Source organism: Helianthus annuus, chromosome 8, assembly GCF_002127325.2.
Source record: "Helianthus annuus cultivar XRQ/B chromosome 8, HanXRQr2.0-SUNRISE, whole genome shotgun sequence".
Lineage (NCBI taxonomy): Eukaryota > Viridiplantae > Streptophyta > Magnoliopsida > Asterales > Asteraceae > Helianthus > Helianthus annuus.
In genome coordinates this window covers 36,796,118-36,812,249 of record NC_035440.2, presented here as the reverse complement: position 1 = coordinate 36,812,249, position 16,132 = coordinate 36,796,118, and the positions used below count along the sequence as shown (strand labels likewise).

The 16,132-nt window shown below is 37.8% G+C and overlaps 2 protein-coding genes across 2 annotated transcripts; one reads left to right on the top strand and one right to left on the bottom strand.

Annotated features, from left to right (window-relative positions):
* The first annotated feature begins 7,914 nt into the window (after positions 1-7,914).
* LOC110872711 (proliferating cell nuclear antigen) lies at positions 7,915-10,138 on the top strand. Its single transcript, XM_022121573.2, has 4 exons — positions 7,915-8,329; positions 9,047-9,199; positions 9,291-9,388; positions 9,477-10,138. The coding sequence occupies exons 1-4, from the start codon at positions 8,011-8,013 to the stop codon at positions 9,999-10,001; spliced, it is 1,095 nt and encodes a 364-aa protein (XP_021977265.1). The 5' UTR covers positions 7,915-8,010; the 3' UTR covers positions 10,002-10,138.
* A 907-nt stretch (positions 10,139-11,045) lies between these two features.
* Positions 11,046-13,894, bottom strand: LOC110872712 (probable sugar phosphate/phosphate translocator At3g11320). The gene is made up of 4 exons (XM_022121574.2): positions 13,181-13,894; positions 11,852-11,955; positions 11,542-11,770; positions 11,046-11,442 (listed from the first exon to the last, which is right to left on the bottom strand). Exons 1-4 carry the CDS (start codon positions 13,634-13,636, stop codon positions 11,293-11,295), a joined length of 939 nt encoding a protein of 312 aa, XP_021977266.1. The 5' UTR covers positions 13,637-13,894; the 3' UTR covers positions 11,046-11,292.
* Between the last annotated feature and the right edge of the window lie 2,238 nt (positions 13,895-16,132).

Genomic DNA, 16,132 nt, shown 5'->3' with positions numbered 1-16,132 from the left:
ACCTTGTTTCTGTCACGGCCCCTGACCCGGTTTTACCCGTTTCTGGAGCTGTGGGACAGAAACCACGTGATATTTGTTTAATTGAGTTTTGCAGCGGAAAATTTTAAACATCAGGATCGTTGAAAAGCTAAATTTTTCCCGATTATTTGTATTTCACAATTCGGGATAAAACCCCGATAATTTACAATACATAAGTTTAGTGATAACTTCTTATTTTAAAACATCTTTATTCATTTTATACGGAGCCACTATTTTAAGCTTGAAATGCTCCTCAGCACTTTTCCTGATTTACAGCAGATCACCTGAAACATTTTTTTTTTGAAAAAGATTTTTGTCAGCGGGGAAATACTGAGTGAATCATTCATTTTACTAAAACCGACACATTTGTTATAATTTACAGTATTAAGAGTTTTTACATATGTTTATTATCAACCAACATTTCAAGAATAGGTATTTGTCACAGACCAGCTCTGTGACTGTGGTCATATCACCATTGGCTGGCCCAATGAGTGACGTATGTCACAATTAGGCTCGCCCACCTAATGTGAAGGAAACAATAATAACAATATTGTGCACAATACCCCACATACCGGCTGTAATTTGGTGATTACATAAACTTAATCACTGTAATTATAACTTTGAAAAATGATTTGGAGTATTGTAAAACAATTGATAAAAAGAGAATGACTCACATTGCAGGTTTAGTGTTGATAGAATTTAGATTTAATCCCTGTTAACCTAATTTCATAATAAAGCACACAAAACAGGATTAGTGATCAATACAACGATTATGATAATTCTCCGAGATCAATTGTGACAATGAATGTCCAAGTGCAATACTTCGGCTCATTTATCAAAATGACAAACGATAAAGTATAGTACTTCAACTCGTATATCGAATTATCGACAACGACAAAGTACAATGCTTCGGCTCATTATCGAATTATCGACAACGATAAAGCATAGCCCAATGTGGCGGCACTTAGATATTCTTTGGGTATATTGATCCCGGAAACTGAATCGTAATAGCGATCGACTAATTACCCTGTTTTGCGGCAGCACCTCGATAATAGTGTGTGTGTGTGGACTGTTTTGCTTATAACTCGGCCTATGTAACTCCGATTTTCGTCGTTCAAGTGCCAAAATTCAAGTCCCAACCCCTGCTATTTATACTGAATTTTTGACACCGTCGCGTAGCGCGAGGGGTACCCCCCTTAGCCGTCGCGCTACGCGAGTGACCACCCTATTTTCATAGGGTAGCCCTTCGTGCAGGTAGGCTTGCTGTGTCAATGGTTTTATAAATTTCGAATTTTATAATGAGTTATAAAGATAATCGTTATTAGGGTTTTGCCCCCCCTGAGTTTTAGGGCCCCTGATCCTGATTCTGATTGTTCTGGAAATTCTAGGGTTAGTGCAGAATTACTTGGGTGTCTCAATTAGGGTTTTCTTAATAGCTAATTTCTATCCTAATTATTTAAAATTTAATGAGAGTTGTTACATTCTCCTCCTGAATTTAACAAACATCTTTCAAGCTACAGAGACTGATCTTGTGTGATAGCTGCTCGAAACTGCTTCTTGGTAAAGATTTTTGTGAATAGGTCAGCTAAATTTTCACTTGACTTGATCTGGCAAACATCAATCTCCCCTTCTTTCTGCAAGTCATATGTTGAGAAGAATTTTGGCGAGATGTGCTTTGTTCGATCACCCTTGATGTAACCTTCTTTGATCTGAGCTATGCAAGCAGCATTGTCTTCATAAATAATCGCCGGCTCCTTCTTGATATATTCTAATCCACATGCTTCTTGTATGTGAGTAATCATTGATCTCAACCACACGCATTCTCGACCAGCTTCATATAGTGAAATTAGTTCGACATGATTTGATGACGTTGCTGTAAGTGTTTGCTTAGTTGACTTCCAAGAAATTGTTGTGCCACCATATGTGAATACATAACCTATTTGAGATTTTGCTTTATGTGGATCTAATAGATATCCAGTATCAGCATACCCAACAAGCTGGGACTTTTGATCTTTCTGTTAGAAAAGACCTAAGTCTTGTGTCCCGCAAATATATCGGAATATGTGTTTTATTCCATTCCAGTGTCTATGTGTTGGGTTTGAACTGTATCTCGCTAGTACATGTACCGAGAATGCAATATCAGGTCTCGTGTTATTTGCAAGATACATAAGAGCACCGATCGCACTTAAGTACGGTACTTCTGGACCAAGTACTTCTTCGCCTTCTTCTTGAGGGCGGTAAGGATCCTTTTGAGGATCTAGTAGTCGGACAACCATGGGTATGCTAAACGGATGAACTTTGTCCATATTAAAACGTACTAACATCTTCTGGTTGTAGTTTGACTGATGTATGAATGTACCATTGCGCAAATGCTCGAACTGCAGGCCGAGACATAATTTTGTTGTGCCAAGGTCTTTCATCTCAAATTATTTATTTAATATATTAGCAGTTTTTTCTATCTCTTTATGAGCTCCGATGATGTTTATATCATCCACGTAGACTGCTATTATAATGAATTTTGAGAGTGATCTTTTAATAAAAACACATGGACTGATTACATCAGACTTGTATCCTTCTTTTTCAAGATATTCACTGAGCCGATTGTACCACATACGGCCAGATTGTTTAAGACATATAAAGATCTTTTTAGCTTTATAGTACACATATCTCGAGGTATTGATTTTAATGCTTCAGGCATTTTTAATCCTTTAGGGATTTTCATGTAGATGTCATTTTCTAGTGTCCCGTACAAGTATGCAGTGACCACATCCATAAGTCTCATTTGAAGTCCTTGTGAGATTGCAAAACCAATTAGAAATAAAAGGGTTATCGCATCCACTACAGGGGAATACGTTTCCTCATAATCAACTCCTAGGATTTGGGAAAACCCTTGTGCTACAAGACGTGCCTTGTATCGTGCAATCTCATTCTTTTCATTTCTTTTTATAACAAACACCCATTTATAACCTACTGGTTTGACGTCTATAGGTATTCGGACTACAGGTCCGAAAACATTTTGCTTTTCAAGCGAACCTAACTCAGCCTTTATGGCCTCTTGCCATTTTGGCCAATCATTTCTATGCATACTATTCTAGAGTTAGGTATGTAATCATTTTCATTGATTACATCTGTTGTTATAGAATATATCATTAACACGTGTTTCATTTTGGTTCCATATTGTACTATTTTGTACATAATTGATAGAGATCTCGTTTTTGTTTGGTACCAGTGTGTCTTCTGGATTTTCGTTTTCCTCTGAAATTATATTTATCTCTTCTGGGACATTTACCTCGTCTAGGGTTTCATTTACTAAGTTCTCCCCAACTGATTTATTCTGCTCTTTTCGTTTACGTGGGTTCTTATCTTTGGAACCTATTGGTCTCCTACGCTTTCTATGGTAATCGCTTCTGGGATTACTTCAATTCGAGCAGGTGCATTTGATGCTGGTATATGTGACTTTGTCACTCTATTTATGTCTGTGAATGCATCTGGTAATTCATTTGCGATTCTTTGTAAATGTATAATCTTTTGGACTTCAGATTCACACTGGCCACTTAAGGGGTCGAGATTTGATAACAATGATGCATTCCATGTTAACTCTTATGTTACCAGTCTTTCTTTAGTCTTATCTCCCCTAAGACTGGGAATACTGTCTCATTAAACTGACAATCAGCAAAGCGTGCTGTAAACATGTCACCCGTTAATGATTCTAAATATTTAATAATAGACGGGGAGTTAAAACCGATGTAAATGCCAAGTCGTCTTTGGGGTCCCATCATGGTATGTTGTGGCGGCGATATCGGTACATATACCGCACAACCAAATATTTTGAGGTGGGACAGATTTAGTTCTCTTCCGAAGATCAGTTGTAATGGGGAGTATTCATGATCGGCAGTTGGTCTTAATCGGATTAGTGCAGCAACATGTAGAATAGCATGTCCCCATGCAAAAGATGGCAATTTGCATCTCATCAGGAGAGGTCTAGCGATTATTTGTAATCGTTTAATTAATGATTCAGCTAAACCATTTTGTTTATGAACATGAGCTACTGGATGTTCAACCTTTATCCCAATCGGCATACAATAATCGTTAAAAGCTTGGGATGTGAATTCTCTTGCATTATCCACTCGCATGGTTTTAATTGGATTTTCAGGGAAATGAGCTCTTAACTGTATGATTTGGGCTAATAGTCGGGCAAACGCTACATTTTGGGTAGCTAAAAGACTCACGTGTGACCATCGCGATGAGGCGCCAATTAAGACTAAGAAATAGCGGAATGGACCACAAGGAGGATGGGCCCACAGATATCCCCTTGGATTCTTTCCAAAAAAAATGAGGGGTTTTCTTGTGTCAACTTAGTTGGTGAGGGTCGAGTAATGAGTTTACCTAGAGAGCATGTCGCACATGATAAATCTTGTGATGACAAGACTTTTAAATTCTTAAGATTTCATCTCTCTCACATAATTTTTATAAATTTTCTTCCAGTTTTATAAACCTTACTATATCATGGATCCCTTCAACAACCCGAACAATCCGAACAACCCGAACAATCCCAACAACCCAGCCCAAGCTAATGTTTTCTCGGTTCTAGGATATTATCCGACGCTAGAACCGAACCAATTCTCGCAATATTCATCAAATGCGTTTGCATCATTCCAACACTCGCCAAACCAATTCTCTCAATTCTCTCAAAATCAAGCCCTTCAACAAATGATGATGCGGGGTGGTTGGAATTTCCCACCGAACCCGACACCACCCGTTCAACCCCAACCGATCCCTATGCAACCCGTTCAACAATCCGAACCCAACGATGATATCGAGGTTGTTCCCGAAACCCAACCGTCTAACGAAAAAGGCATACGGAAAAAAGGCAAGCAAGTGGTGGGTGAGCAACCGTTCAAACCGAAGTCGATTAAGTGGACGCCAATCGAAGAAGAAGCCTTAGCCAAGGCTTACATAGGCACATCTACACACCCGACAAAAGGTTATCTTTTTTTTTTTTAAGTTTAAACATTTTTTTTGTTTATTTTTTCTTAACAGTTTGTTTTTTTTTCAAGTTTAAGTTTTTATTTCTTTTTTTCTTAACAGTTGGTTTTTTCTAAAGTTTATTTTTTTTGTTTATTATTCTGTTAACAGTTGGTGTATATTTGTTTTAAAGTTTGTTGATTTTTTTAAAATATAATTTTTTAACAGTTTGTATTTTTTTAAAGGTTTTTTATTTTTGTTAACACCTTATATATTTTGTTTGTTTTTTATAGGTAATAACCAAACGGGTGACGGGTTTTGGTCCAAAGTTTTGGCGAAGTTCCTCGGCCTTATGGATCACGGCCCGTATCGAGATATCGACTCGGTCTCATCAAAGTGGCGGAAAATGAACGCGTCCGTCAATAGGTTTTGCGAGGAATATAATAAAATTTATACAAGTGAGCGTCGTAGCGGCATGAGCGACGACGATGTGTTCAAAAAAGCGTTGACAGGTATAAGACGAACAATGGTAATACCAACTTTGCTCGTGTTCGCGTGTGGCCAATTCTAAAAGACGAACCCAAATGGGCGCCGATTCCGAACGAGGTGGAGATGGCGAAACGCCAAAAAACATCGGAAACGGGTAGTTTTAGCGCCGGTGGATCAGACGCGATGTGTCACATAAACTTAAATGATGACGCCGAGTTTGACGAAGAGGAGTATGCCGTACATGAAGCGAAGACCGGGCCGAGACAAATCAAAGAAGGAGCGGGCCAAGGGGAAAGAAAAGGAAAAGGTGGACCCGAAGATGCTCGAGTTTATGGAACACTTAAAAATGTACAATGATGTCTCGGCCCAAAAGACGAAGGCGAAGGAGCGGGTCGTCGAAGAAAAAACTCGTGTAGCGGAAGAAAAGTTACGCGAGAAGGTCCGATTGTCGAATGAGAAAATCCGAATTTCCGATGAAAAAAATCGGCTCAAGGAATGGGAAATAATTACGATGGATGTCGATGAGTATCCCGAGCCGAAACGTTCGATGTTGAAAAAACTACAAACCGACATCATGAAGAAGCATGATATTATTTAAGTCTATGTTTTTTTTATTAAGTTTATGTTTTGTTTTAAATTTATGTAATATGGTTTTAATATTAATGAAAATATTTTGTTAGTTTATTTATTTGTTAAAAAAAAGTAGAAGTTAAAAAAAACAAAAAAAATGGTGGGGAGGACTATGACTAGGACCATCATCCCATATCCTCTACTTTTGGGGGATGGAGCATCCTTGGGAGGACTATGACGTGGCGGATCATCCTCCCTTGGAGGACCATCACCATACCTTGTAGCCTAAAAGACTCACGTGTGACCATCGCGATGAGGCGACAATTAAGACTAAAAAATAGCGGAATGGACCACAAGGGGGATGTATTGTCCCACATATATCCCCTTTGATTCTTTCCAAAAAGATGAGGGGTTTTATTGTGTCAACTTAGTTGGTGATACTCGAGTAATGAGTTTACCTAGAGAGCATGCCGCACATGATAAATCTTGTGATGACAAGACTTTTAAATTCTTAAGATTGTGCACATACCAGGGTGACCTAGCCGGTCATGCCATATTGTGAATGTGTATTTATCTAGTACCTTATGGTTACTCATCACCATGTATGATTCGATAGGAGTCATATTAGTACAATATAATCCACAGGATAAAGCTTTTAGGTTTTCTACAATGGTATCTTTGCTAATTTCATTTGAAGTAATTTGTAAGTATTCATTATTATTTTCGGATGTTGTTTTGAGGTAGTAACCATTTTGTCGAATACTTTTAAAACTAAGTAAATTTCGTCTTGATTTACTAGAGTATAATGATCACTTATAATTAGTTTAGTACCCCATGGTAATATGATGCTTGCCCTTCCAGAGCCTTCTATAAGATCACATACACTAGAAATAGTACCAACAAGTGTCTGCAAGACAACTTAGAGAAAGTTTTCTTATGTTTGAGAATAGTGTTGGTAGTACCACTATCTACGAGATATTCATCACCAAAGATAACTTTATTGGAGCTTGTAAACATATTTCCTCTGGTAATAATAAAATAAATTAATATAACGAACTACTTGCTTGAGTATGATAAAAAAAATCACATCACACAAATATGAATCAACATCACAAAGATTTTAAATGAAACCATAACAATAGTTCAAACATAAAATACCATAAGAGTTTAAACAAGATTCAAACAAAGAAAACAAACCATAGTCTTAAAAAACATCACATAAAGTTCAACCATAAGATGTCACTAATTTTCAGTGAAGTCAGATGCATCCAGATGAGTGTCTGATAGTGGTGTAGGAGATGACAGATTAGGTGCATTCTCAATCAGATTTGTCTCCACATTTTTCCCTGTTTCTTTCCTCATCTGTTGAGAAGCTTCAACAAGATGTTTGGGGATGCGACATGTGCGGGACCAATGATTTGACATTCCACATTTATAACATATATTGTTTTGGCTCCCGCCAGTTCTCTCTCTAGGAGATCGTCTCGTGTTCTGTCGGCTCAATTCACCACTACTAGATTTAGAATTTTGAGATTCTCATCGCCATGTATTGCTTCGTCCACGGCCACGGTCGCGACTGCTACCTCTCACAAAAATTAATAATTGACAAATGATGAGGTAGTGACTTTATGACTACACCCTCTTATGATATAAAATCACATAAAACTCCTATATAACGCGTTTTACCACTTATCGCATAAGGTTCTCAAAAAGGCTTTATGACATGATCGAAAGAAAAAACTAATTAGTTTTTCACTTTTCGTATTACCGAGTGCATCATCCCAAAACGACACAGTTTCCGTACCATTTTTCTAGCGGGAACACATCCTCTCTTTCCCGCCAAAACTCCATCGTCTTCTACCCCCTCTCCTCCACTCTTCCCACAATACAGTCTGCACCTCTTCTACTCTCTCTCTCTCTCTCTCTCTCTACAATCACAAAACACACACACACTCTCTCTCACACAAAATGTTGGAACTCAGGCTAGTGCAGGGAAGCCTGTTAAAAAAAGTGATGGAATCCATAAAGGATCTAGTGAACGACGCAAACTTCGACTGTTCAGCGACCGGATTCTCACTGCAAGCCATGGATTCAAGCCACGTGGCACTGGTATCACTTCTTCTCAGATCTGAGGGTTTCGAGCACTACCGGTGCGATCGTAACCTCTCGATGGGGATGAATCTCGGTAACATGGCTAAAATGCTCCGGTGTGCCGGAAATGATGACATTGTTACTATTAAGGCTGATGACGGCGGCGATTGCGTCACTTTCATGTTTGAAAGCCCTAGTAAGGCTTCTGTTCTGTTTATATTTTGTGTTTGTTTTATATTTGTTCGTTTTTGTTTGTTTTTTTTTTTCTGAAGGTTTAGTGTAGATCCGCATTGGTAATTATTTCTAGGGTTTATGGCTGACTGTTGTTTTGAAGTAGTTGTATTTAAAGCATAATATAGTAAAGCTGTAAAGGATTGTGGATTTTATAGGATAATTTTAGTGATTTTCATATCTGTTTAAGTGGTTTTAATTTTCTAGGTTTTTTCGTAGTGTCGCACACGTGTAATACTAATATTTTTTTGTATCTTAACAATGCTGATTTACAGGTAAAAAAGTGTTAAAAAATTGACGTGTTTTTAGGTCTTTTTCGCGTTAAAAAGAGTTTTCATTTGAACCCTCCTTGTGACATAATATATGCTATTTTATCATCATTATATAGATATTTATTACTAGTGTATAAGATAAAAACAATTTATATAAATAAATAGGCTTGTTTAGGCTTGTGTTACTAGCCAGCAGGCTTGAGCTCGTTAAGTGAAACTGTGTTATTATTAAACAAGCTTATTTTTATGCTCGAGCTTGTTTAGTTTACACTGGCTACCTATTTGACATGCTTAATTTGTGTTTGTATCTGGTATCTGTATATGATGATTTTGGTGCTTTATCCTGTTTATAGAATCTAGTTTAGGATATGTATGTTGAGTTTATTAACTGACACAGTGAAATGGTTCAGATCAAGACAAGATTGCTGATTTTGAGATGAAGCTGATGGACATTGACAGTGAGCATTTAGGGATTCCAGAGGCAGAATATGAAGCCATTGTGAGAATGCCATCATCTGAGTTTGCAAGAATCTGCAAAGATCTTAGCTCTATTGGGGACACTGGTATTGTTCGTTCACAATACATCCACATTATCTATCACTTGTCAAAGTTAAAAAAACCTAAATCCTAATTTTATAATCAAACTTTTTGTAGTTGTGATTTCTGTTACAAAGGAAGGCGTAAAGTTTTCGACCAAAGGTGACATTGGTACTGCAAACATTGTGTGCAGACAAAACACTTCTGTTGACAAGGTAGTAATTAATAAATTATATGAATTTCAAAACTTTTGAGAAAAGATCATGTGAATTTTAATGACTTTTTTGTGTAAAACTTTTGCAGCCAGAAGAAGCTACAATAATCGAAATGCAGACACCGGTTTCTCTAACATTTGCACTGAGGTACATGAACTCGTTCACAAAGGCGACCCCGCTAGCGAGCCAAGTGACGGTTAGCTTGTCTTCCGAACTGCCGATTGTGGTGGAATACAAGATTGCCGAAATGGGTTACCTGAGGTTTTACTTGGCTCCAAAGATAGAAGAGGATGAGGAGATGGGTGGTCAGCAACCGGAGCCTGTGGAGACCAAGAAACAACCAGAAAAGAAGCCCAAAACTGAGCCCAAATCCAACGGGGAACCCAAACGTCGGGTCATGAAGATCGACCTTGATGATGAAGAAGAGGAACTGAAGCCTAAGGTTGAAGCTAAAAGCGATGCTGATGGTTATGTTGAAGTTATCGGTTCTAAGCCGGGGAATGGGATTGTGAAACCGAAGGAAGAGATTAACGGTGGAGATGAGGTTATGGACGTGAAGCCTAAGATTGAGAATGGCACAAATGGTGAAGTGCAAGTGATGGATGAAGAGTAGAGATTGTTTTTGTGTTTGTTTATAATCTAAGATGATGATGGGGTTAATTTTCTTGTGCTAGTAGTGAAAGCATATTTGTAAACCTCCTACTCTAGCAGTGGATTTCATTAAACTTAATCCTAGTTTTGGTTGAATCAGGTTGTTTGTCTTTTAAAACATTAACTAAAGTTTGGTTTGGGTAAAATTGGGTTTTTGACTAACAGATTTGTTTGAAATAAGCTTTTATAAATGTTTCGCTCTATTTGTTTTTGATGCGGTTAGTTGTATCAACAAACGATGATACGACGACGTAGCAGGCGATGGTAGAGATGAACACCAAACTGGTTCTTAAAACCTGACCCGAACCGAAACCGGTTTGCAACCCATATCGTACAAACCGATCTGGTTTGGTATGCAAACTGGATGTTTGGAACAGGTTCCCATTACCGAACCTATTTTTGGCAAAACCGGTACATTTTTTATCAAGAAGCTATTTTATTGATTTAAAAACGATATATAAAAATCAGTTATTTTAATACTAAAATAGTTCAAAAACTATAAAAAGTAATAAATTTGTATTGTGCTAAAATAGTTCAAAAACTATAAAAAGTAATAAAATTCGTATCTTATGTTTTTTAACTTTTTTTCTTCGTAAAAACGGTTAAAAAATGTGTGCTCAAGCCGCTTTGGAACCGAACCGGTGTTAAAAACTTGCCAAATCAGAGCAGAACCGAACCGAGATCGGATTTGGCAAAAAACCGGCCAAAAAAACCAGGTTTGGAACCGGTTAGGGTTTGTTAAAAAAACAGGTTTGGAACCGGTTAGGGTTCGCTTAGGTGATGGCGACAAGCGTAACTGCTAAAAAGATATCGTTATATAAACAATTTACTCGTTTATGCTTAATATACCTAGTCAAGCTTGGACTCGAGCACACTTATCAAGTGAACTACATTGCTCTAGCTTGTTTAAGCTCGGTTTGGTTTAATATTTTAGCGAGTCAATTTGAACAACAACTTACGAGCGGCTTGGCTCGTTTACATCCTTGAAGATGCAGTAACAGTCAGAAGAACCAATAAAACCGCAGTCTTGAATAAATAATCTGTAAGAAGTTTAAACATAACATAAAATTTTAAGGGTATTAAATCTACAATCCTTTACTATGATCCCTAAACACATGAAACTAATGACTTATTTTCGTATTGCTGTTACAAGTGTGAAGCTCCCTCCACACAGTCCTCAATCTAAATGGCAAAATGGCAAGCCTCAAGACAAGAGACCGACACCCTAACCTTCTAATTAACGTTATAACCAATCACTTGTTGCTACGCTTTTTGGCTTCGCTGTAAAGAACAACCCCAATCACCGTGAGCGTGTATCCAGCCATCCCGGTTATAGAAACCGGATTTCTAAAGATGAGTATCGAAACAACCACTGCTACCGCTCCCTTCGCGTTTCCCAACACCTGAAAATTACATACGTGAGAATCTTTTCACCTAAAAAAGTGTTTTGAACACCCTATAATAATGAGCATGATAAAAAGATGAACATATAATAAGCGTACCTGAAGAGTAAGAGCGCTGGTGTGTTTAGTGACCAAAAAATTGGTTAAGTTTACGAAATACGCGAGTGCAGAGTTGAAAAGCAACAGCCAAACGATCCCGAAATCTTGTCTAGCGAGTGCTATTGTTATGCCAACAACGTTTTCTTCCATGTATAGCGTTGCAGGAAGCAGAAGTACAACAGCAATAGGAGCCATGTACAGCAGGAGATTCATCGAGTTCAACTTTTCCCTATAAAAAAAATCCAAAATATTATTTAAAATAAATCATAAAAATCCATGAAAAATGAAATGAATAAGTATATATACATACCCTTCAGAAGAAAGCAATATCCCTTGAACCACCGTTTTTAGAGCTCTTGCAGCAGTAGCACCGATACACATTATAAACCCGAAGAGATGAAAACTAGGCTCACCCTAAAATAAAATGGTCATTGTTAATCAAAATTAGTGGCAAAAGCCAAACGCAGATAATTAGAAAAAATCTTTAACAAAAATGGCCGTACAGAAAGCTTCTTTTATTCAATATAATATATCCTTTTTTATCATTAACTCTCCGGTTTGACTTTCTATAGTCAATTATAAAGTTTTAAGATGCGTTATGCATATAACATGTTCATGTAAAGCGTAGGTGATTCGAGTACCAGATGTGATAAAAAAATATTAGGGCTAGCATAACGGGTCAACACGATCTGTTAAGACACGAACACGATAAGACACGGACCCGAAACACGTAAACACTAACACGACACGAAATCTTATCGTGTCAACTTTTCGAAACACGAACCTGTTAATAAACAGGTTATACAAAACGACCTGTTTAAGAGGCTATTAGATGACCCCATGTCTACACCAACATATAATATTTTTTAAATTTTAATTATTAACATGAACTTAACGAGTCTTAACAGGTTGACGGGTTTTAACCTGTTCAGACACGAAACCTGTTAAGGTCAAACACGAAACATGAAAGCTTCGTGTAGGTTCGTGTCGTGTTATCGTGTTCGTGTAAGAATTGCCAGCCCTAAGAAATATGGCCCAATAGAAAACCTTCTTTTATTCAAAATAACTACAAGATTAAGCATATTTAAATCAATCTGGTCACTCATAGTCCGGAGCGCAGACAGCAGACCTAATTACATACCTAAACTAATCTGTACCAGAAGTAATTATCTGAGCTTAAATATATATGGCCCTACAGAAAACCTTCTTTTACTCAAAATAATATCTCCTTTCCCTCAATTAACAATCCAATTTGACTTTCTATAGTCAACCAACCATTACCAACCAACCAACCACAAAATAGGCGATTCTAAATAATCAACCGAAAACAGAATCAAAGAGGCGATTTAACAAACTAATCAACCGTATTGCCATAGTATTCGAACAATAACTCAGATCCAAATCTCTAACGAATACCACCATACACAAAACTTCTTTAATTCAACTTAATATATCCCGATTAACAATCCAGGTTAACTTCCTGCATCAAACCTAAAACATAACCGAACTATCGAAATCCAAACCAATCTTCAAGCTCTAAATTTCCCACAATTCATCATCAAAACTAAACATAATCTAGCAACTAATCACATAAATTTCCCTAACCATAAATCAATATAAAAAGTAAAAAGAAACATACCCCACTAGCGATAATAACACCAGTAACAACAGGAACAAGAGTAACATAAACAAGCCACGCCTCCTTCTTCAACGTAATCAAATAAGCAAACACCGCAGTAAAAAACGGCGTCGTAGCACCAATCGCCTGATTAAACGACACCGGCAGGTACCTCAACGAGATATTCCCACTCACAACCGACGCACAGAATATGAAACTCAGAGCAGAGATCTTCAAAAACTGAACACGAGATCGAATGGTCTGCATCGGCACCATTTTCAGCCACGCGATCCCGATGTAGCTGAGCAAGGCGCACGCCGTCATGTGGCACATGGTTAAGAAGATCGGGTACTTGAACCCGTAGTTGCTGAGGAGATACTTGTTCAGGAGTAAAACCCCGATGTTTGATGAGTACCATGATGTTACGAGACCGATGGTGAAGAAGCGAGAGGATGTTGCGGGTTTGATTGCCGACATTTTGTTATTGGATCGAATCGAATGGATTGAATTGGAACAGGGTGAATTTGTTTCGATTCGATTCGATTGGATTGGATTGTTGATTTAGAGGAGTGGATCTGAAGGAGATCTGGGGAGCATTACGTTACGGTGGATTGGGGTGGTGGGGTTTTGATGGGGAAGACCGGTGACGGTGACCGAGGAGCGATGACCGACGACCGGTGAGGGTGGTCAGTTGTGATTGGTAGCAAGCACAGGGAAGAAAGAGGGGTTTGAGATGGGGAATTTGTATACGGATGGATATTTATAGTGAGGAACTTCTTATTGTTTTTTTAAGCATGTGGGATCTTGAAATGGTAATAGAAGATTGTTTTTTAATTATTTTTAGTTTTTTAGTATGTTTCTTGAATTTTTGATACAAGAGGTAGTGTATTTTTTTTAGAAGTTTAGGTTAATTTTTTTATACAAGAGGCTGAATAAAATTAATAAGTGTATTTTTTTAGAAGTTTAGGAAATCAAGGCAAAACACTCTCTTATCTTATTAGGGTAAGGATTTTCATTAGAGTGTAAGGGTGCTTTCTTCGATAGGAGTAATCCTCCGTCCATCCTTGCAAATTATACTCTATCATGTTAACTCTTTTTTTCACGCTTTATTTTGCACTCAAAATGTAAGGAGTGCTCCGCTCGAGACGAGTAGTCCATTTAATTTTTTTCTTTTTTTTTCTAAAAATTATACATAATAATTAAATATTACGTTTATTTACGTTAAAAATAAAATTTCATTAATTTAAACCATAAAAAATATGTTTATTTATTCTTGAAACTAAAAATTACATGATTAAGATAAAAAAAAACTAAAACTAAAGCTACTAGTCGCCGTCGACCGCCTCAAGTTGAGGTAAATCATGTTATGTCAAATAATGCAAGTATATGCGACATACATATTTTTTTTCTAGCCTTAGCACACATTGGTCGATTAAATATGCCTCAATTTAACTTTAAAACACCAAAAACCTGTTCCACGTGTTTTCTTGCCGTCTCATGTTGCCTCTTGAACTTCTTTTCGTTCGGAAGGTGGGGATATGGAAATGCTTTTACAAACACAGACCAAGTCAGGTAGATTCCCTCGGTAAGATAATATCCATGTTTGTATAAGTGATCGTTCACGTAAAATGGACATTTTGGCCCAATTCAGTTTCGTTGAGTAAAAAATAATGGAGATTGTTGGAGCACATTGATATTGTTTTGTGAACCTCGTGGACCACAATAAACATGTCAAATCCACAAGTCTTGAGAGGCTACCGTTCGAGCATAACTGTCGGGTATTGGTGATCGCTTCTCATATATTGGTCGCGCAACTCCGTGGGACACATTCTCCAAACGAAATGCATACAATCAATGCTACCTAACATCCCTAAGAAGGTGATGTTCCTCATGAGCTTGTTACAAAAGCGCAACGTCGTGGCTTGTTGGTTTATGTAAGAACTCGGGAGCGTACATACTACATATTGTTTCGCAGGAAAATTGTAGACATTCACGGGAAGTCCTTTCAGACATATTTAAATACTCGTCGTTCTCGTCTGGAGTGTTATCGGTTGCAAGTTGTTTAACCGCTGATGTAACTTTGTGCAATGGTGTAAAACTCTTCTTCATTCTCCAATCCATGCCCTCTTGAAACCACAGATTATTCGCCTCCACATCACTCAAAATTTTAAAAACAACATTTTTTTGACATATATGACGGAAAAAATCATCATTGTATTTCGGCTCCTCGAAAAAGTAATCTACCATAAGGATTTCGTGGCCACTCTCCCGATCACGACAGATATATCTTTTTTTACTAGATGTACCCATGTCTTCTCGTTCAGCTTGTTCGATGAGATTTTTGAAAAAAAAAAATTAAGCTACGACCGCTTGAGGAGAAATCATCGTTGCTAATGTCGGGCGGAATAAACAACGGTATTTGATCCACCATTTTGAAAAATTGTGGTACAAAATGAGAAGAGAAATGGTTTGGTTTGTATGGTTTGGTTGTGAATGGTTTTGGTTTGTGAGAAATGATTTGTGAGAAATGGTTTGTGAATGGTTTGGTTTAAATAATAAAAAGTAATTGTTATTTTTTTTGAAACTCAACAGCATTATAGTTGTTTGACTCCTTCCCAACGGTCGAAAAAAGGCTAAAATCCTTCGGTGACTCCTCCCCGGTTTATACGTTTACCGCGTCAAAATTGGGGTTTGCGGTGGTGTTACCACGTGGTGAGCGGTCAACGCATGCCTTCCCCAAAGAACACCCCATTTTCCCCGTTTTGGTCCGTACCGGTATATTCGGTACCAATAGTGATGGCAAAAAAGCCCAAGCCCGAGGGGTATACCCGAAAAATACGGGCCGGGTATACCCGAAGCCCAATGGGTATGGGTCGGCTACGGGCTTAAAAAAAGAAAAAAATTCGGGTATGGGTACGGTTATGGGATTTGGTGATACCCGCCCGATACCCGACCCATTTTCCCGAATAATAC

Excerpts from the sequence above, each read along its gene's own strand:
- LOC110872712 (XM_022121574.2), bottom strand. The coding sequence starts at position 13,636 with ATGTCGGCAATCAAACCCGCAACATCCTCTCGCTTCTTCACCATCGGT. Across the intron at positions 11,771-11,851 it reads ATATTGCTTTCTTCTGAAGG|GGAAAAGTTGAACTCGATGA; the intron begins GTATGTATATAT and ends TTTTTTTTATAG. Across the intron at positions 11,443-11,541 it reads CCAGCGCTCTTACTCTTCAG|GTGTTGGGAAACGCGAAGGG; the intron begins GTACGCTTATTA and ends TGTAATTTTCAG.
- LOC110872711 (XM_022121573.2), top strand. The coding sequence starts at position 8,011 with ATGTTGGAACTCAGGCTAGTGCAGGGAAGCCTGTTAAAAAAAGTGATG. Across the intron at positions 8,330-9,046 it reads TTTCATGTTTGAAAGCCCTA|ATCAAGACAAGATTGCTGAT; the intron begins GTAAGGCTTCTG and ends GAAATGGTTCAG. Across the intron at positions 9,200-9,290 it reads TAGCTCTATTGGGGACACTG|TTGTGATTTCTGTTACAAAG; the intron begins GTATTGTTCGTT and ends AACTTTTTGTAG.